The 15,317-nt window shown below is 33.9% G+C and overlaps 1 protein-coding gene across 1 annotated transcript in view; it reads left to right on the plus strand.

Moving 5' to 3' along the window:
- The window catches only part of Nbeal1 (neurobeachin like 1), a 195,151-nt gene that overhangs the window by 156,616 nt on the left and 23,218 nt on the right, over nucleotides 1-15,317 (plus strand). The window contains exons 43-47 of the mRNA XM_026405354.2: nucleotides 840-970; nucleotides 3,585-3,694; nucleotides 8,347-8,464; nucleotides 9,408-9,505; nucleotides 12,717-12,833. Coding sequence (XP_026261139.2) covers nucleotides 840-970; nucleotides 3,585-3,694; nucleotides 8,347-8,464; nucleotides 9,408-9,505; nucleotides 12,717-12,833 — 574 coding nt within the window. The remainder of the gene's footprint in view (nucleotides 1-839; nucleotides 971-3,584; nucleotides 3,695-8,346; nucleotides 8,465-9,407; nucleotides 9,506-12,716; nucleotides 12,834-15,317) is intronic.

Consider the following 15,317-nt stretch of genomic DNA (forward strand, 5'->3'; position numbering starts at 1 on the left):
CATTAACCAAACATATTAATACTGCAGTGTTTAAATTACATTTAAACTGTGATTTTCAAATATCTAAATAATGTTCACTTTAGGGCTTTTGTTGTGGCTCAGTGGTAGAGTGCTTGCCTGGCATGTTTGAGATCCTGAGTTCAATCCTCAGCACCACATAAAAATAAATAAATAAGTAAAATGTAAGTATTGTGTCCAACTACAACTAAAAAATAAATATTTTTTTAAAAAGTTCACTTTATGCAATACATTTTATTCAGCAAAATTTATGCCTTTTAAAAATTTTTTTTTTTATTTTTTAGTGTAGTTGGACATAGTACCTTTATTTCACTTATGTTTTTTTTTTTTGAGAGAGAGAGAGAGAGAGAGAGAATTTTTTAATATTTATTTTTTAGTTTTCGGTGGACACAACATCTTTATTTTATTTTGATGTGGTGCTGAGGATCGAATCCAGTGCCCCACGCATGCCCAGCAAGCCCCACGCATGCCCGGCGAGCGCGTTACCGCTTGAGCCACAACACCAGCCCCAAATTTATGCCTTTTTAAAAAGCATCTTAAAATTATGTTTCATTTACTTGAAATTTTTCTTCAGTGTGATTTTAACTACTTTTACTAAGGTTATAGTAGTAGTTAAAATTATAGTACTTAGCTCTTGACAACAAAATATGCAAGATTAAATTGTAATAGAGAAAATTACATTTTTAGATATGAAAGAAAAAGATGAAGAAAAGAGCAGCTCTAATCATTCAGAAACCTACAGGGAGTTTAAAGGTTTTGTTTCATGTCTTATTGTTGTTTTGATCCAGTATTTACTGTTCGTTTTTAATTTCTCCTTGCAGGTTCGACTGTGCAGATCGACAGTTTCATTCCATCCCTGCTACCTGGCAAGCTCTCATGGATAATCCATATGATGTGAAAGAACTTATTCCTGAATTCTTCTATTTTCCGGAGTTTTTGGAAAATCAAAATCGTAAGAAATAGAGGATTAAAAAATTACCTTAGCAGATCCAATGGTGGAACCTGAAAAATAACTTTCAGGACCTGTCTGCAATGTCATATATCTTATTTAAGGTTCATTCTATCCATAGATTACTTAGTGACAGGGTTTAACTGATGCCCAGGTACTAGTCTTCCCTTCCAGGGATGTTCTATAAGGAACTAAGATTAATGAGTCAAATCTGAACTGATAAGAAAATCTGTCTGTACAGTGTAACTAGAGAAGCAAAACTGGCCATATGCTGTCACTAAGAGTCTTTGAGTTAGATAAGATCAGGATTTAGACTAGGGATCAGCAAACTACAGGTCCATGGACCAAATCCATAAGCAAACTCATATTTTTACAAATAAAGCTTTATTGGTACACAGCCAATTGTTTTATATATCATCTATGTATGACTGCTTTTAGAGATTAATAGTAGACTTGAGTAGTTGCAACAGAGACTATATATCACAAGACCAAAAATATTTATATTTGACCCCTTATTGAAAAAGTTTACAGACTCCTTAATTAGAACGTAGGAGAGGAGTCAAATTGGGAATAATGACTTAAGTTTATCACATTGTTTGAAAATTTGTATTTTTGAAGTAGACAAGCATAGAGCTAAACCCAGTCTTTTAAAATACCTGGACACTTTCACAGTAGTTTTACATTTACTTTTTAGTACAAATAAAGAACATGACAAAACTACTGGTGTTCTTTAGGGCAATTCCACAGTGTTAAAGGTTCATTACCAGTTACTCTTTTTTTGTCTGTTTGACCCTTGCTCAGAAGAGTTTGTTAAGCTGGGAAGAGGGCTTAATGTCATTTTGATCATGCATTCTGGAACAGGTTTTGGAGGCAGGACATCTGATTCTGAGAGTAATACAGTCCGAATTGGTGACTTTCAGAAAATCAGGTGATCTGTTGACTGAGTCTGATCCCAAGGTCAATCAGCCATTACACTGGAGTCTCCTAAAGCCAGAGTATCTGGGATAGGAGGATGAACACACTAAATTTGGTTCAAAAATTTAAGGTACTTTTAACCCAACAACTCATGATATTTATCAGATTCAGTTGTGGTCTTTAGCACTGTGTCCTGATGACCTCTATTTCTAACTGTACATTACTTTGTTGTTTGAAATGAGCTGGGTAGGAGAAAGCAAATATATCAGGTAATCTGCCTTCAGGAGCAAATATTAATAAAACCAACTCAATTATACAATCAAAGAAATTTTAGTATTTTCTATAATGGAAACCCAAAGGTGTAGTAGTTCCAGATAGCTTAATATCATCAAGGCCAGTTTTCTTTCTGTATTTCACTCTACCATTCTGAGTGTTTCAACTTTGTCTATGTCTAGTTCCTCTCACAAGTTAAAATCACTGAAGCAGTGTTAAGCGTCATAGGTAGATACAATGGTATCTTAGAAAGAAATGAGCCTGTTAATCTCTTGTATCCTTTCTTTTTTCTTTTTTTTTCTCTGTGTGTGTGTGTGTGTGTGTGTGTGTGTATGTATGTGTGTGTGTGATTCCAGAGATTGAACCTAGGGGCACTTAATGACTGAGCCACACCCCCAGTCTTTTTTTATTTTTTATTTCTTATTTTGAGACAGAGTCTTCCTAAGTTGCTTAGGGCTTTGCTAAGTTTCTGAGGTGGACTTTGAACTGCAGTCCTCCTGCATCAGCCTCCCTAGCTGTAGGGATTACAGTCATGCACCACTGTACCTGGCCCATTGTGTTCTCTCTTAAGAATGAGAAATCCTTTCTTATAACCTCTCCTTGTTCTCCAGAGCTAGGTCATATACCAACCCTTAAAACACACCAGGAATGGGTGTGTAATGTAGATAAGAAATGAAAAATGAATACACAAATGAATAAATGTTCTGCTAGCAGATAAAAGGAGGAATAACCATAAATTTGGACAATGAAAAATATTTGCTACAGAGTGACTGACTTAACATAAAGCCAAAGATCCTGGGCATCCTGTTATTCTATGACATTTAAACCTCACTCCAACTTTGGACACATGGTATTTTAAGGCAGCACAATGTTATTTTAAGCCTGGTATTTTAAGAGCCTTTTTTTCTGAAGGTCTCTTATGTTAACACTTTTCCTCCTACAAGAAAACCTCATATTTAGGAAAATTCTGTGTTCTAACTATAAGAGCAAAATTCTGTTATGCAAATATCTACTTAGAATAGTAGTATATAAATATATTATTCTTCCATAAAACAAATAGAGCTCTTCCAATGAAAGATTTTAAGGTATATGTTTTACCAAAAAGCTCAAAGTAGCTATATTTTGTAAATTAACCATTAGAGGATTTGATTTTAGTGTAAAAAGAATACTTAATACTGCATTTTTGTTTAGATTAACATGAGTGTTGTAACTACTCTTCTCAACAAAAGAATTAATTCTTATTCTGATTTCCCCTGTAAAAACTAATTTAAAACTTTTTAAATTAATGGGATAGTGTATATGCCAATAGATAAAAACTAACGAGGAAAAAAGCCACTATTTTGCTTAGTAGCATGCCCTCATTTATATTTGATTTACTTCATATATTTAAATCTAAAGTGATATAATGTTTTTATCTTTTATGTCTTAGAATTTAACTTGGGTCGTCTACAAGTTTCCAGAGAACTAGTAAATAATGTCATCCTTCCCAAGTGGGCTAAGTCAGCTGAAGATTTCATCTGTAAACATAGGAAAGCTCTGGTAAGATTTTTGTTTAGTTATTAGACAGATTAATAAGGTACAGATGTGTTTTCCAAAGGATGAAATAAAATATACCTAATTTTTATTTTTTCAGATTAATTTGTTATGTATGCTGTGTTTAGAAAGTATGATATAGTAATTTATTTTTAAGAATCTTCTGATACAGTAGCAATATGTTATAATCCATGAATATAACAAAATAGAGGTTGAAAATCCTTAAACTTAACTTTAAGTAAGCTTTGAGTTTTAGAGCATTTGGGAGTTTGGACTTATGCTCAACAGGTCAAGTCTTTGCAAATATTACAAAATGGGAAAAATCCAAAATCCAAGGCAGGCCTGGTGGTACTCACATGTATTTCTAGCTACTTGAGAGGTTGAGATGGGGGGATCCCTTGAGCCAAGGAATTTGAGGCCATCCTGAGCAACATAGCAAGATGCTGTCTCAAGAAAAAGGATTGGGGGGACAAAAATAGAATCTGAAACACTTCTGGTCCCAAGCACTTTGCAGAAGGACTATTCAAGCCTGTATTTAATACTCCAGTTGTTTATCTCCCTACTGTATGTATAACCATTCCATTTACCAAACTGGTGTAGTTTGATATTTTGCACTTGTTTCAAATCTCAGGAAGATGAATACATTTTAAGTTTCTTATAACAAAAGCAGCTAAATCCTAAATGACACTTTTTAAAGCTCACTAATTTTCAGTTAAATTTCCACGTTGGAATTGAAGAACTAATAAGGGTTAGTTAAACATTGATAATTATGTTACTGTTTTGCAGATGATATAATTGGTTCTCTCTTTCCCCCCATAGTAGCCCACCTGGTTCTGTACTTAAATGAAATGTTGCAGACTCTGAAACTAATTAGAGCACTAATTAGGCTAATACTTGGAAGCATTTTTTTGTCATTAAAATATAGTTTCCAGGGGTTGGGGTTGTGGCTAAGTGGTAGAGTGCTTGCCTAGCATGCATGAGGCACTGGGGTTCGATCCTCAGCACCACATAAATGTAAAATAAAGATATTGTGTTCACCTAAAACTTAAGAATAAATATTTTTAAAAAGTAATATAGTTGTCAATTTTACAAAAATCAAAATTAGATTATATTTGTAAGCAATAACTTTATCAACAAATAAGGGGGGCTGGGATTGTGGCTCAGTGTAGCATGTGCGAGGCCCTGGGTTCGATCCTCAGCACCACATAAAAATAAATAAGTGAAATAAAGGTATTGTGTCCAACTACTTCTAAAAAATAAATATTAAAAAAAACAAATAAGGAATTGGAAAAATGAAAATAAAGCAATCTTGAAAGATAACCTGTTTCTGCTCACTGTTTTTGTAACTCTGTTCTTCCCAACCCCACCCCCAACACACACTGTTTCTTATTAGCTAGCAGAAACTAACCAAGTCCATTTACTTAGTTTCTTTCTTCCTTCCTCCCTCCCTCCCTCCTTCCTCCCTCCCTCCCTCCCTCCTTCCTCCCTCCCTCCCTCCCTCCCTCTTTCTTTCTTTCTTTCTTTCTTTCTTTCTTTCTTTCTTTCTTTCTTTCTTTCTTTCTTTCTTCCTTCCTTCCTTCCTTCCTTCCTTCCTTCCTTCCTTCCTTCCTTCCTTCCTTCCTTTCTTTTTTGAGAGAGAGAAAGAGAGAGTGGAATTTTTTAATATTTATTTTTTAGTTTTCTGTAGACACAAGTTACTTTCTTATTTATTTTTTGTGGTATGAGGGATTGAACCCAGGACCTCACACATGCTAGGCAAGTGCTTTACCACTGAGTATACCTCCAGCCTTTTAAATCCTTTTTGCTAATAGTATGTAAGATCTAAGGTAGAAGTTGGGATTTTAGGAAGACATGCACTTTAATGTTAGAAAATTTGTTCCAGTTATGTGTTGTTCAATAACAAACTATACCAAAATTCAGTGGCTTAAAATTATAGCCATTTTATCATCTCTCAGCGTTCAGTGGGTTAGCTAGTATCAGGTGGGAGATTTGACTGGTCTTGCGTGAGGTCCTCATGTAGTTGCAGTTACATGATATCTGTGGTTAGAATCATCTGACAGGTACATTAAGACACTGGGTTATTAAATAATAGATAGAATTATCTTTATACATAATTTTTGAAGATTTACTTGTTTTTCCAAAATTGTCTCTTTCTCTCTCTGCATTATAGTCTGAGGATATCTTCTTTCCAATTGGTAGCCAGGCTTTTTTGTTTTACATGGCAGCTCAGGTCTCCCCAAAAGTATAAAAATGAAATCTTTCTTGCTCTCTTATAATTTAAGACTTTGAATTTTCATAGCATCATTTCTGCCACCTTATGCTGTTTGAAGAATCAGTGCCAATTCAACAGGAGTGAAAGTAAACCCTATCTCTCAATAGTGAGAGGAAGAAAGAATTTACAGCTATTTTTCGTTCATCATACAGTTTAGCCTTCTGACCACAAGTCATTTACATACCCTACCCTTTTTCAAAAACTTTTTTAGTTCTAGATAAGACACAGTATCTTTTTCATTTTATCTATTTATTTTTATGTGGTGCTCATAATTGAACCTAAGTGCCTCACATATGCGAGGCAAAATAAACTCACTTAAGACACCTATGGTCTGCCTCCTCCATTAAAGCATTAAGACAGGAATTGTCAAATTTTTTGTAACTGTTTGTCAACAGTAAGGTTCTGTGTCATAGCTCATTTCTGCCTTTTTTGTGTTGAAGCAAATGGATGTCTCTGAGTTCAACTACTAATCTATTAAAGTGGCAGCAGATCAGGAGTTGACCCCCAGGCAGTAGTTAATTTATCCTTGCATTAAGACTTGAATGCTGGGGATACAGTTCAGTTGGTAGAGTGCTTGCCTCAAATGCATAAGGCCCTGTGTTCCATCCCCAGCACCCCCCCCCCTAAAAAAAGACTTGAGTCCTAAAGTCTATTATCTTGATATCTAAATCAAGTCTATAAGTAGCTGAAATCACTTAGGTGTTGCCTCTTTCTAATCTCAATACACGAAGTAAAGAAAGTTATCTGCTTCCATATAACAGTAGTGACATGACAAAACAGAAAAACTTGAGTAGAATTCCTGCTTTAAAAAAAGGAGCTGGGGAAAACGGAGAAGAACAGGAGGCTCCCAGCAATTACTGGTTCATTGCAATTTAAAATTCTGGTAGGAACATGTTTTTAAATTTTTTTTTCCATTAGGGTGGAGTCATGGTCCCTGAGTGTGATCCTCATTCAGTCTTTGATTCTCCCCTTCTTCCTTTCTTTCTTTTTTAAAATATAATTTTAGTTGTAGATGGACATTTTATTTATTTATTTTTATGAGGTGCTAAGGACCACATGCCTCACACCTGCTAGTCTGTTTATATGAGTATCTTTGTCAAATTCTTTGAAGTTGAAAGCCAAGGTCTCTCTTTTTTTTTTTTCTTTTTTCAATCTCTTCTTTTTTGAACAAATTTTCTCTCTTTTAGTGTTAACTAGTATAATCCCTTTAAAACTTTATGAGTTTCTTAACTCTATTGGACAAAAGCTATTCTGCATTACTTTACAGAATGGTCCCTTTTCTACTTTGGGCCAAATGGGCAACAACTACAGAAAAATCTGTTAAGATTCTTAGACTCTTAAAATTTCTAGTTGAATGGTCTAAGAGATACAACCTTGAATCTTTCTGAGGTCTTAAGATTGTTTTACAGTCAAATCCCTGAAAACTTTTACCCAATGCTATAGTTTAATGGTAATGATCTGATTTGATCATTGTCTCAGACCATTTCTCATTTTGAGAATATTTGCTCTCTTGAGTTCTCAGGATGAAATTGTTTTATTTTCAAATCTGGAAAATACCCACAGACAGATCCGTTTCTATATCTGATGTATCTAATACAGAAATCCCCTTTTCTCCTGTCTCTAGTAACAGTGTCCTCACTGTCTCATCACTAATAATCTCCATAAAGTCTCTGTCTGCTACCCAACTTGGTTTACCTCTTGGTGTGTGGATTCAGGTGGGAAGTGATTTGCAGCCACTTTTTCAACCCCAAGGTGGTTTTGTTGTTTCCTTGAATTGATTTTTTTCTTTATTCTTGAATTCAAAAGTTCTAAAAACTATTTCAATGGAAACTTTAACACAAAGATGCATTTCATAGCTCTCATTAATTCCTTTAGATATTTGGGCTTATTTATGTTATTTTCTTCCCCTAGTAGTTAGAATATACATATATCAAGATAAAAAAATGATCATCTACTTTATAGTACATATGAATAGTCAATATACATAGTAGATACTGAATAAATGTTTAACATTATTTTGAGAGAATTTTATGTACAGATGAAAAGATTTATGAGTAAAATGTTTCATTTGCTCTTTAAAAAAAAAATTTCTTTAGGGATGGGGGTATAGCTCAGTTGGTAGAGTGCTTGTCTAGCATGCATAAGGTCCTGGGTTCAATCCTCAGCACCACAAAAAATATATATATATATTTCTTTAGTTGTAGATGAAAATAGTACCTTTATTTATTTTTATGTGGTGCTGAGGATCGAACCAAGTGCCTCATGCTTACTAGGCAAGCACTCTACCACTGAGCTATAACCCCAGCCCTTCATTTGCTCTTTTAAAGAATACAAATTATATTATAGTTGGAAGATATCTTAATTATTAAACTTGTTCTTTTTCTAGGAATCGGAGTATGTTTCAGCTCATCTTCATGAATGGATAGATCTGATTTTTGGTTATAAACAGAGGGGACCAGCTGCAGTGGAGGCACTCAATGTTTTTTATTACTGTAGTTATGAAGGTATAAACTGATATACTTTTTTCTGCTGCATTATTGTGATAGAAATTATTGTTCAATATATAGTCACCTGTAGCATTTTGAACCTGCTTAATATAGGAAAGACCTCCTTAGCAAAACAGCTTTTTGATTGAAAAATGAAGATGCTGCCTTTTGGGGTAGGGGGATAGTAACTAAGTATATATATAGGCAAATCTAATTATAAATGTCATTATTGGTGTTAAAAGAGAGTTTTGGGTTTGGTTCAATTAGGTACTGTTAATTGAACTTAGGGGTGCCTTACCACTGAGCTACATCCCCACTCCTTTTTATTCTTTACTTTGAGACTCACTAGATGCTTGAGGCTGGCAGTTCTACCTCCTGAGTTGCTGGAATTACAGTTGTGCACTGCCATGCCTAGCTGTCTAAAGAGTTTTTGATATCTGACATATATGTCCTAGTTAGTTCTATATTAAATATTACATATTAAATTGCTAGTAAACTTTGAAAGAAAGCTTTAGAATTATCAATAACAAACTCTTCAAATGACATTATTAAGCTCAGGATCAAGAATGTTTTCTGCATTCTACTAACATGTATAACTAGAACAAAAAATAATAACAATAATGTTTTCTGATTTCGACTGAAAAATCACCTGACATAGTGGTGCACATTGTATTCCCAGCCACTTGGGAGGCTGAGGCAGGAGTATCATAAATTCAAGGCCAGCCTGGACAAACTTAGTGAAACCTTGTCTCAAAATAAAAAATACAAAGGGGTAGGGATTAGCTCAGTTGTACAATGTCTCTGTGTTTGATCACCCAGGGACAGTCCCCAGTAGTGTAAAAATTTTTTTAAAAAATTACACTCACGCACACATATGCTAATTCGTTTCTGATGTTTGTGATGTGGCATGCTGTTTTGTTTTCACACTATAGTGAGCTTGTAAGTATACTTCTGGTTTTAGGAGCTGTGGATCTGGACGCCTTAACAGACGAGAAAGAAAGAAAAGCCTTAGAAGGAATGATTAACAACTTTGGGCAAACACCTTGCCAACTGTTAAAGGTAAATTATATAAGCTATTGTCAACTAAAGATATCTAGAAATGAATTGCTAAGGAATAGTATTACCATTATTTTTAAGAATTTTAATAATTTAAAACCTTATGTCAGAGTTATTGTCCAGAATTTGAAAAAATAACATTACATTTAATTGATTATTCCTATTTTGAAATAATAAAATATTGCATTTAAAATTCATTTATGAAGACAGGTATTATGATGAATGCCTATAGTCCCAGCTACTTTGGAGGCTGAGGTGGGAGAATCTTGAGTTCAAGACTAGCCAGGACAATGTAATGAAATCTTGTCATCCCCACTTCCCACAACACACACACACACACACAAAATCTACTTAGGAGAACACTTGCTGACCATATTACTTGGGTTCTATTCCTGGCACCGGGGGTGAGGCAAATGGATGAAAATCCATTTCAATAGCCAAGTGCTTATAAGTGACAAGAAGGATTTATTTTTTTTATATATATATTTACCCAGAAAGCCAATCACTTCATATTATTAAGTAGATGCTTTCTTATTCAATCACTGTGTTAGATACTTTCCTAAACCCTCACAGTGACTATCCAATTATCCTCATATTTTTAGATGATAAAGCCAAGCCTAACAGAAAGTAATACCTAACCACAATACCTTACTTATTGAATACTTTTAAATACTTTATAAAAATACTTATTAAATACTTCTTCTACATTTACACAACTAAAAAGTGACTAGGGTAAGATTTTTATGCATGACTAACTCCAAAGTCTTTGTACCATGCCATGTTTTCTCTCAATTAGTAGCTATAAGCCCCTTGTTAAACTATATCTCTTTTTGATGTTTTTATAGGCCTTTCTTAAAAGTTAATTATGACACTCTCTGCCTTAGCGATTTATCTCTATTCCTCACTAAATTATAAATATGTTAAAGTCAGCAGCCTTCTCTTAATAATCTTTATATATTTTGTGCATATAATATGTATAAAGTAAATATTTGTTGAATTGAAATCTCCACAGCTAATATAGCAACAGGGCATCTAAAGCTCAAGTCTATAGTTTTACTTCTGTCAACTCAATTTTCAGACTAACTTGATATTTGTTACTGTTCTTTAATGACAGTTGGGCCTCCAACATTGGTTTTTACAGAATAATCATATGAAGTCAGTGTTTCATCCCTTACCTTCTGGTACAGTCAGAAGGCAAAAAGTAAAGGAATAAAACAGAACTATTCTTAGGACTCTGAAATGGATCTTATAATATTTTTGCACCACCTTTACTTTTTATTTTATAAGAGTACTGCATGTGCATCTGTAATCCTAGCTACTCTGGAGGGTGAGGCTGGAGGATCTCAAGTTCAAGGCCAGTCTGGACAATATACTGAAACCCTTTCTCAGAATAAAAGGGGGGGGGGTGTAGCTCAGTGGAAGAGTGTGTTGTTTAGCATGTGCAAGCAAGGCCCCAGGCTCAATCCCCAGCACTAAAACCAAAAAAAAAAAAAAAGAATTGAGCCTTGGTTAGGGCATCAGTCTGTGGTTTTAGAAAACTAAATAATATTATTAAGAGCTACATATTGTGTGACTCTACTTTGTGTACAACCAGAGACTGAAAAATTGTGCTCTATATGTGTAATATGAATTGAATTGCTTTCTGCCATCATATAGAACAAATTAAAATAAATAAATAATTTTTTAAAAAAGAGCTACATATTTTAATACTTGTAGCTATCCCACCTACTAACTTTAATCTAATATTTTGAGATAGAGATGAAAGAATCCCATTTAGTTAAAATTCTGTTCTTCATTTAAATGTGCCTTTATTTTGTTGTTTTCTGCTTATTAATATGTGATACTGTCCTGTATATCTGACATGGAAGTTAAGAGAATAATAATAATGGAAAAATAATTTATTTGGTAATTATGCAGCAATGTTTATAATTTGATTTTGATAGTGTTTACATTTTTTTTTGTACTCCAGCAACAAAATTTTATTTGATTATGTCCTAATTTAATAAAATCTTATTAATTTCAGAAGATGTGCTAAGTTAGTACAGAGAGGTGAATTGATATACACAAATCAGACTAAATTAGTAAGGGGTCAAAAATAAACCATAAATCAATCTGCCCTCATATACTGAATTCCCACTAGGTACTTAAAATGATTGTGGGGGTTCTGGCTCCTAATTTTATAGTCTGTCCATGGTTTCATAGTGCAAAACTGTGGATCTACTAAAATAGGCAGTCTCATGTATCTTACAAGCCAAACCATACAGATTTATGGATCCCAAACAATAATAGTGGTCCTGTCTTGCTATACAACATTATTTTGTTTTACCATATAGAGTCCAGACTCCAAGACTTTATTTATGTGCAAGTGGGGTGGAAGTACAGTTGCCAAGAGAAAAAACAACATTTATTTATCTACTGTACGTACAAAACTAGCACAATTTTCCCTGAATGCCAAACTGTAAAGCCTATAATAATTTTATTTTATTTTTTTTCTTGATATTAGTACATTTTATTTCTAAATTCTTTGACATGCCTCTTTTTTAAATTTTTTTATTTTTATTGTTGGTAGTTCAAAACATTACACAGTTCTTAATATATCATATTTCACAGTTTGATTCAAGTGGGTTATGAACTCCCATTTTTACCCTGTATACAGATTGCTGTATCACATCAGTTACACTTCCATTGATTTACATATGTGTTTACATTTTGATATTATTTCAGGAACTAAAAATTCATCCCATTATAGATCTTAAATAGTACATTTGATTTTGCCAAACGTTTATTAAGCATTTGTTATGTTTAAGATTTTGTTGTAGGTATTGAAAAATCCAAAATTGAATACAACTTATGTCTGATTCTAAGATACCCATAGTATAGGTAGAGAAGACAGACCATAAATAAGTATATGTAATTCAAAATAAAAATAAATGAGTACTAAATAAAATAATTTTCAAGGACAACAATAAAAGAAAATAATTCTGACCTAGAGATTCAATAAAGATGTCATTAAGGATGATCGGTTGTGGCTCAGTGGTAAAGTGCTCACCTAGCATTTGTGAGGCCCTGGGTTCAATCCTCAGCACCACATATAAATAAATAAAATGGAGGTATTGTGTCCAACTACAACTAATAGAGCCCAGTGTGTGTGAAGGAATACAGTGAGAGATGTTTTAATGTAATTATGGAATTTTTCCTTAAAATTATTTTGAAGGAGCCACACCCTCCTAGATTATCAGCAGAGGAAGCAATACAGAAGCAGACCAAAACAGATGCTTCAACCCTAAACCTATTTCAACACCTCCCTGAACTCAAGTCATTTTTTATAGAGGTAATATACAAGCTTGGTAATATCAAACAATTTTCTCTGTGAATTTTGTATACCTTAAAGTTTATTTCATTCTTTAATGGAGCAGAATATTATAATATTTAATATTAAATATTACTACTGTAATAATCTATTCCTGGATTTTTAAAACGTTTTTATTGAAAGCTTTTGTTTGTGCTGAATGCTTGTCTCAACTATTTCTTTTGACTTTCTTTCTTCTACTTCACATTTTCCTGACAAGGAAGGACAAATAATTGTGTTTAAAATACTTTATTGTGGGCCAGACACAGTGGTGCACACCTGTAATTCCAACAACTTGGGAGACTGAGACAGGAGGGTCACAGGTTCAAGGTCATCCTCAGCAATTTAGCAAGACCCTGTCTCAAAATAAAAAATAAAAAGGACTGGAGATATAGCTTAGTGGTAAGGTGCCCCTGGGTTCAATCCCCAGTACCAAAAACAAACAGAAACAAACTTTTGTGACAATCGAGATGACGTGTAGAGAGCTTATATATTAATAGCTATTAATATAGTGTCTGCTTATCAATAAAATGTGGCCCAATATAAATTGTTATTGATAGTATAAGAAAGAATAGGCAACAGGCTGGGATCATGGCTCAGTGGTAGAGCACTTGCCTATCATGAGTAAGGCACAGGGTTTCATTCTCAGCACTGTATATAAATAAATAAAAATCCATTGACAACTAAAAAAATAATAATAAAAAAAGAAAAAGAAGGAATAGGCAAGCAAAACAGCAATAGTTAATGCTTTAATTGAAAGAGTACCTTCAAGCGCTGGGGTTGTGACTTAGTGGTAGAGCCCTTGCCTAGGACATGTGAGGCACTGGGTTTGATTCTCAGAACCATATATGAATGAATAAATAAAATAACAGTTTATCAGCAACTAAAAAAAAATTTTAGAAAAAAGTACCTTAAAATTTAAATTTAAAAATTCAAATGTTTATACATTTGAAATATTTATGATAGTCTAGAAAGTAATAATGAAATACATTCATACTTATGAATTTGTTTATGACAGATAATATTAGCTCTTGGCAAAAAGAAAAATGAAGGGTTGGGGTTGTAGCTCAGTGCTAGAGTGCTTGCCTTGCATGTGTGAGACCCTGGGTTCGATCCCCAGTACAACATAAAAATAAACAAATAAAAATACAGATATTGTGTACATCTACAACTAAAAAAAAAAGAAAAAAGAAAAGAAAAATGAAGATTAAAATTTACTAAGTTAGGGCTAGGGTTGTGGTTCCAGTGGTAGAGCACTTTTTAACATGCATGAAACACTGGGTTCCATCCTTAGCACCACATAAATAAATAAAATAAAGGTATGTGCCCATGTACAACTTTAAAAAAAAGTTACTAAGTTAATAAAAATAGTTTGGAGATATACATAGAACAAGCAATCTCAGACTACAGCAGAGGTTGGCAAACTTTTTTTTTAAGGATCAGATAGTATATTGGGCTTTCTAAGCCATGAGGTAAAATAAAGGGTGCATATATAAAGGGTACATATTGTGTAGGTACATATATAACCCACTCAAAATGTAACCATCTAAAAACGTAAAAAGCTTTCTTAGCTCACTCACCGCCCACATAACAGGTGGTGGACTAGATTTGTCCTACAGGCTGTAGTTTGTAAAATCCTGCATATATAGCATCACTGTAGAATGTTTCTTAGGTTCATTACCATGAGAAAATGTAAAGAGGTTTTTGATAATTTAATGTAAAATGAGATTTATAATAGTTTATAGCTTGATGAGTTTTACCCAAATGAACTATGTTGTAGTAAGCACCATTATATTTTAATATAGATTTGCTTTCACATCTTTGTGAGAGTACTTGGAAAATAATCTTTCACTCTTTACCTAGATTCACGTAGACAGTTATTCCAACTTTTCAGTGCTGGTAGTTTTCCAAAAGTATCTTAAGTTAGTTCCCTAGAACTCAGAACAATATAGAAATGGTGCTGAGAAGTGATGACTAGTTCCTAGGATGTGTTGGTTGTCCTCCAGATTGGGATTTGCAAGAACTCACAGGAGTCAACATGTATCAGTTGTGCTAAGATTTATTTCAGTGAAAGGATACAAAGCAACATAAGCAAAGACAAAATACAAATGGGGGGAATCCAGGGGGAAATCCCACACAAGCATCCAAGAGTCATCTCCCAGTGGAGTCACACAGGACATGCTTAATTATTCCAGTAATGAAATGTGAAAACATCTTCTTACGTATTAGGGCAGCTCACTGGAGACTCGGTGTCCAAGACTATTACTGGAGGCTAATTACATACCTAGCACATACTAAAATTCCAAGTTCCAGAAGAAAAGCAGGTGTTTAGCATAAACCCTGCTAAGCACAGTGTAGGTATAAAGAACCACCCTTATCACTGAAGGAAAAGTTTTATGACAGTGTAAGGAACTGTTTGCCTGTCAAGTCCCAGAAGGCAGCCAAGGGTCAGCCTTGCAAATACGC

The sequence above is a fragment of the Urocitellus parryii genome, chromosome 1 (assembly GCF_045843805.1).
Source record: "Urocitellus parryii isolate mUroPar1 chromosome 1, mUroPar1.hap1, whole genome shotgun sequence".
Lineage (NCBI taxonomy): Eukaryota > Metazoa > Chordata > Mammalia > Rodentia > Sciuridae > Urocitellus > Urocitellus parryii.